Source organism: Cardiocondyla obscurior, unplaced genomic scaffold, assembly GCF_019399895.1.
Source record: "Cardiocondyla obscurior isolate alpha-2009 unplaced genomic scaffold, Cobs3.1 scaffold85_0_67754, whole genome shotgun sequence".
NCBI classification, from domain to species: domain Eukaryota; kingdom Metazoa; phylum Arthropoda; class Insecta; order Hymenoptera; family Formicidae; genus Cardiocondyla; species Cardiocondyla obscurior.
In genome coordinates, this window is record NW_027228824.1 from 8,724 (window position 1) to 15,111 (window position 6,388).

General features: G+C 55.2%; 1 protein-coding gene across 1 annotated transcript; it reads right to left on the reverse strand.

The window, feature by feature from the left end:
• Positions 1–580: 580 nt before the first annotated feature.
• Positions 581–3,094, reverse strand: LOC139112994 (nucleolar and coiled-body phosphoprotein 1-like). Its single transcript, XM_070673900.1, has one exon. It carries the CDS (start codon positions 3,092–3,094, stop codon positions 581–583), a length of 2,514 nt encoding a protein of 837 aa, XP_070530001.1.
• Positions 3,095–6,388: the final 3,294 nt, after the last annotated feature.

The window sequence follows — 6,388 nt, forward strand, 5'->3', positions numbered from 1 at the left end:
CTCAATGTCTCGCAGCCCGTCAACACCTGCCAATCACAAACACGCGTGCGTGCAGAGGGGGAAACCCACGTTAAATCGATCGTGGATTCGCCCCTCCACGCAACGCAAGTGCTCTCGGCTCCTTGGTTGACGATAAGGAGACCGAGAGACGCAGCCCAATCCGCCAACAAAGTCCCACGGCGGTCCCATTGAGGGCAGCCCCAATCTGGGGACTTCGCGTTGAAATCCCCGGCTAATAAGATGGGATGGGGAGAGTAGGCCTGAATACAAGTCCCCAGCCCATTTAATCTGTCTTCAACCTCCGCGAGGCTAAGGGCTGGGGATAGATAAACGCCAATAATGAAGGCGTCCTCCCATTTTACACATACCCACCCGTTGCCCGATGTAACAGGGGCACACGGGCGGGTATGGACCGTCCACGTGATGGCCGCGGAGCCGGAAAGGTCCCCAGCCCAGCAGGGATGCTGGGGGGGGATGAAGTATGGCTCCGCGGCAATACCAATTCCGCAACCACGCTCGGCAAGAGTGTGCACGAAAAGATCCTGTGCCTGCCGGGCGTGGTTGAGATTCGCCTGCAATATTACGGCGAATGTTGGGCCGTATCAGCCTCCTCCTGGCTGTTTCCGCACGCGGCCTGTTTGGCCGTATCCAAACAAGTGCGAGGCTTCCTCTGTGGAAGTCCCTCGCCCTCTACTTCCATCTGCTCCTCTTCTATCACTACTGGAGTCGGTACTGGAGTAGGAAGGGAGGAAGATGGTGGTGGTGGGGCCTTTGCCTCGCCCCTTCTCTTCATTTTGGGCCTCGCTTTACATGCGGGCCCGCCAGTCTTATGGCCCGAGCTACGGCCCGCTTTTTGGCATACCGGGCAGCTCGGGACCACGGCCGTACAATTGGCCACTAGGTGGTCCGAGGCCCCGCATCGGAAACAGCAATTGGACCTGTCTTCCGATACGGGGCATCTATTTCTTACATGGCCACCCTGCAGGCATTTGAAACACTGCAGGGGGCGCTCCCTAAGCATTTCTACACGGACCAGGGTCCACCCGACCCTTATCTTTTTCTCCGCCACCACTTTATTGGCGACGGTGGCTGGACAACGGACCACCGTTGTACTAAGTCCATCGTTGGAGTGGCGGAAAGTGCCAACTCTTATGTCGTTGGGGTCACAGGCGGTCAATTTGACAATGGCCGCCGTGACCTCACTCTCGCAGGCAGAGTCATCTAGCCCTCTTACCCGGAACTCGCCCATTTTGATGGGGCGTGAGATCTTTACGCCCTCTTGGCTTCCAACGGCCGCTTTTAATGCGGTCATAAAAACATCGGCTTTAGCCGCACTGTCCTCTCCCGATATCTCGTATATAATTGCGCCGGTTAGCGCACGGCGCGATTTAAGACCGGGGATTCCGAGGTCGTCAAGACTGACCTTGGTCTTGATATATTTTAAGACCTCCGCGTAATTGTCCTTTGCGCAGGACACGATAACCGCAGCGTTTTTTGGAATTTTCCGCTTTTGCGGAACAACGCTTTTTTGGGCCCTCATATTCCCAGGTGATCCTTTGGGATTACCCCCCCTTTGGGATGGAACAGGGGCGGGTTTGGCCGACTTTGTCTTACGACCAACAACCTTCGACCACGTAAGTGTGGACGAATTGTTCGCTTCCGCTGTATTGGCGGATTTAACCGGTGGAGGACGTCGAGATTCGTCCTCTGTCCCACTTGCTCTCTTCCTAGAAGAGGATCTGTTCCCCGCACTGGTGGATGGACGGGGTTTGGCTGTTCTTCCTGAGTTCTTCGAAGGGACATTTTGCTGTCTCCTTGAAGACGATGGGGCTGGTTTAAGTGCCTTCTTAGTACCGCCGTCGGGAGGTTTCGACTTCCCGGCGGAAAGGGGAACGGAGGTCACCTCTTGATTGGCCCTTGATGTCATGGGACCAGGTGGCACACTCCCAAATCTCCTCTCGAACCACTTGTTGAAGAGGCCATCGAGCCTCTGTATAAGGGCCTCCTCGGCCTCATCCATCGACGGAGATCTTCTTCTTGATGGTCCAGATCTTGATTCCGCTGGTCTCGTCCTTCCTTTGGAGACGGTTGTCTCCTGGTGTTCCGCTGGTGGTGGGGATCTCCTGTTTGGCCTGCCAGATGGTGGTGGCATGGCACAGGAGTCCCTGACTGGTAGTTCCGCCGCTCTACTTCGTAGATTTCGGATTTCTTCATGGAGATTCCGAATTTCCTTCCTTGCGTCGTCCAACTCCTTAGATAAGGTCAGGAACCTAGATTCCGCATCCGTTTCCGCTCCTCTGGATGATCTCGAGGCCATGAGAGTTGTGCTGGCTCGAGTGACACACGCGGCTTCCTTTAGGGCTTTTATCATCGTGCCCTTTAACCCCTTCGAGACGCTGGCGACCTTTAACACCTTCTCCTGGCTCTCGAATACACGGGCCGCCAGGTCCTCTAATGGCGCGTCTCTAAGTTCCGCCATAAATCCTTCGACCATACTGTCCGAGGTCTCTCGTAGTTTGGCGGTCATCTTATATGAAGAGTCAAGGATGTTGCTGACCTCTTCCTTATGAGCGACCTCTTGCTCGACTTCCAAGAGGCGCAATTTCGCCTGCGCCAATCCTACGTATTCGCCAGTCGTAGGAGGACGACCTCTTTTCCGCGACCTTGACCCCACTGAAGAGGTGGCGGAGATATCCATGGACGAATCTTCGTCCACTCCAGACAGAAAAGCGGCGTCAGATAGGACGTCCGCTGATGTTGAAGCAATCGAGGGAGTTGGCGAGTTTGCTCTTGAATTCGCCCTTGAGCTTGCCCTCGATGTACGTCGTCCTGGAACGGGTGATTGATAGGGAGAGAGTTTCTCGATCCCTTCACGTTTCGAGCTGGCCGGACCAGGCTTGTCCGGTCGCATGGCCTTCTTAATACTGCTCGCAGGCGTATTTTCTGCTGCCACCCCTGCGGTGCAGGCGGCAGGTGGCCCATCGTTTGATGACAACGGAAGGGGAACTGGGACAGTATTCCCCTCGCGCCGGCCCCTGGGGATCCGATCCCCCTGAGGCGGTACACCCGTATTTGTTATATTAGACTGGCTCATCATAATAAACATTTTAAGTGTTGATTTGTCTAGGGTTTACTCCCCTAGGCCGGTGGGGTACCAACCCTAACGACCCCGGCCTGGCCGACACCTCGACCTCACGGCGCGTGAGCCCCGCCTCGGAATACGTCCGAGCGGCCCCACGCCCGTACTCACCGCTCTGACTGAGCGGGACAGGGAAAGGAAGGAAAGGAAAGGAGGAAAAAAGGAAAACACCCCCAACCCCCAACCCCCAACCCCCCAACCACCCGCCGGAAGAGGAACTAATCCTCCCTATCGACCCCGGCAGGCCGGGCGTTTGAATTCCGGGTCGCCATCCCTTACCACCTTGGGGGGAATATAACCCACCCTCTCGGCAAAGTGGTTGCCGGGCTCAGGTACCTCGGGACCGCCGATTCCCGTACCACAGACCTACACCGACCTAATAAAGGGTCGGCATCTGTGGCCCCTGAGGTTGCCGAAAGGAAGTCAGAAGACTTCCCCTAACGACCTCGACAAGCCGGGCGTTTGTATTCCGGGTCGCCATCCCTTACCACCTTGGGGAGGAATGAACCTCCCCTCTCGGCAAAGTGGTTGCCGGGCTCGGGTACCTCGGGACCGCCAAGTCCCGTACCACAGACCTACACCGACCTAATAAAGGGTCGGCATCTGTGGCCCCTGAGGGCAACCTAACCTAACCTAACCTAACCTTTTTTTTTTTTTTTTTTTTTTTTACGACGGGAAATGCACTTTACGCATCCCCCCTTTCTCTGGGGGTATGTGGGGTCGGGTCTTATGGCTCGCTAGTCGAGGCCTGCCCACTACCCACTAAAACCCGTCGGGGCTCTGACCCAGTGCGTTTTCCTTGAGGGGAGACCGAGGATGCACAGAAGTATAACTTCTCGGTCCCCTCCGCACTTGCATCTCGGCGGATGCTTCTTCTTAGCGAGTTTGTTTTCTCGCTAGGGTCGCCTCTTACTCTACTCCTTGATTCGGAGGAGTTTATCTCCTTTTTGACTTCTCCGTGGAATGTCTATTACTTACGGGGAGGGGGATGTTGTTGTCCCTCCCCGACTGTGTCAACTTAGTGTCCTGGCCCTTGGTCTAGACGCCAAAGGGCTCAAGGACACGTTGTGAGTGCCCGGTTGGGCTGATGGCTGAGAAGAGGGAGGATTATTCCTCGGACTTCTTCCACCGATGGCCCGACTGGTGGGCGCTCTTGGGCGCGGTCTTGATCTCAAGACCCGCGTACTCGCAGGTGGCGTTAATGCCTGGGCGGGAGTCATGCAGGAAGTTGTGGCCGAGGGTTGGCCAGTCCCACGATGATTGCCGCCCGCGTTGCTTCTTGATGGAGCGGACTGTGGATGCCGCTCTCTTTCCCTCTCTGCTTCTGTCTTGCGACGCATGACCGCACTGCAGAAGTCCATGAAGGCTCTCCAGACGTTGTCCTCGTACACCGCAAGCTCGATGATGGTAGGCAGGGATAAGTCCGGTCCCAACACGTTCCTCAAGACCTGCCTCTCCTCCGTCCATGCCGGGCACACTTCAAGAGTGTGCTGGGCGTCGTCAATACTGTCATCGCAATGATGACATGCTGTGGATGCCTCTTTCCCGATCCTATGTAGATAGGAGGAAAAGCATCCGTGGCCCGTGATTATTTGCGTCGTCCAGAAAGATGTGACGCCTTTCCAGCCGCAACGATCCACCCAGTCCTCCATGACTGGGAGGATGGCGGACAGCGTACGCTGGCCGAAGTTGTGAAGGCCGGTGAGTCTGTCCTTCCACTGGCCCACAGTTATGACTCTGTGTCGCCGGCGTAGACGTTTCTTCATCCCAGCTGTGGGCGTGATCCCCCTAGATTTGAGGATTTGTAGATCCTTGTATACTCGATGATACTCCGCAGCGGTGATGTCCACAGGTGGAAGGCCAGCCAGGAGTGCTGCTGCCGGGCGGGCAACGGTCCTATATGCCCGTGCGGTCCTGATAGCCACCTGATGAAAGGCAGCCTCCAAGTTCTTCTGACTCTTTTTGCACGCCGCTAAGTCTTCGGCCCAGACAGGGGCGGCATATAGGGCGATTGAGCGAACGGTGTTCGCATATAAACGCCTCGCTGCGCTGCTTGGGCCTCCGATATTTGGAAGAATCCCACGCAGAGAGGTGGACTTCTCCCTAACTCTCTCCCCAATTCTTTTAAAATGCGGGCCAAAAGACCATTTATGGTCTAAAATGAGGCCCAAGTACTTTAAGTTCTGGGCGATCTGGATTCTGGCCGCACCCACCAAGATTTGTGAAGAAGGTGGAGGCTGAGGACCACCGGTCTTTCCAGAAAACACAATGGCCTCCGTCTTTTCGTGGGCCACGTAAAGGCCAAGCTTCTGAACGGAGCGGAGTACTGAACTGGCCGCTATCTCCCCTCTCGCTCTTGCTTCTGTCCAATCTCTTCCACCCGACAAGATGAGTGTGTCGTCCGCGTAACACACGACTTTGCTATGGGGAGGAAGTGCCGATGAGAAAACCGCGTCATATCCTATGTTCCAAAGGAAAGGGCCGAGGACCGAGCCCTGAGGTACGCCACGTTGTAGACTCCTTTCTTGTACTTTACCGTTATGATCGGTAAAAGTAAAGTACCTATTATGTAGGTAACTTCCCAGTATATCCTTTAAGTATTGAGGGACCTGATGACGGCTAAGGGCCGCTCTGATGACTTCCCAGGGAAGGGAGTTGAACGCGTTTGAGACGTCTATGGATGTCGCGAGCACGACTCCCCCCTGGGAAGTGTGCTCCTCCGTAAAATTCCTCACCGCTGTGATGGCGTTCACCGTTGATATACCGGCTCTGAAGCCGAATTGGTTTCGGCTGAAGTTCGTACCTTCTTTCGAAAGATGCTGGACGAGGCGATTAACTATGATCCTCTCGAAGAGTTTTCCGGCCTCGTCCAGTAAACAAATTGGACGATATGCCGAAGGGGAGTCCTCAGGTTTGCCCTGTTTACGCAGCAGGACTAACTTCGCTTTTTTCCACGGAAGTGGAAAGGCGCCATGTCGTAGGCAGCTATTAAATAACTGGATTATTGGGCCTTGGATACTTTTCAAGGCTAACCTCCAAACAGCTTTAGTCAGGCCATCCGGGCCCGGCGCAGTATTTCCTCTAAGGCCTCTTTTGGCCGCATGGAGGAACTCTTCTTCAGTTATCTCGAGGGCTGCGTTCCAGTCCAGATCTGATGATTGAAGGTGGACTCGGCCGTCTTCGCGGGTATCAGGAGGAAAGAGTTTTCCAATGACCTCTTTGAGAAACTGAGGGGCCAATACTTCCGTA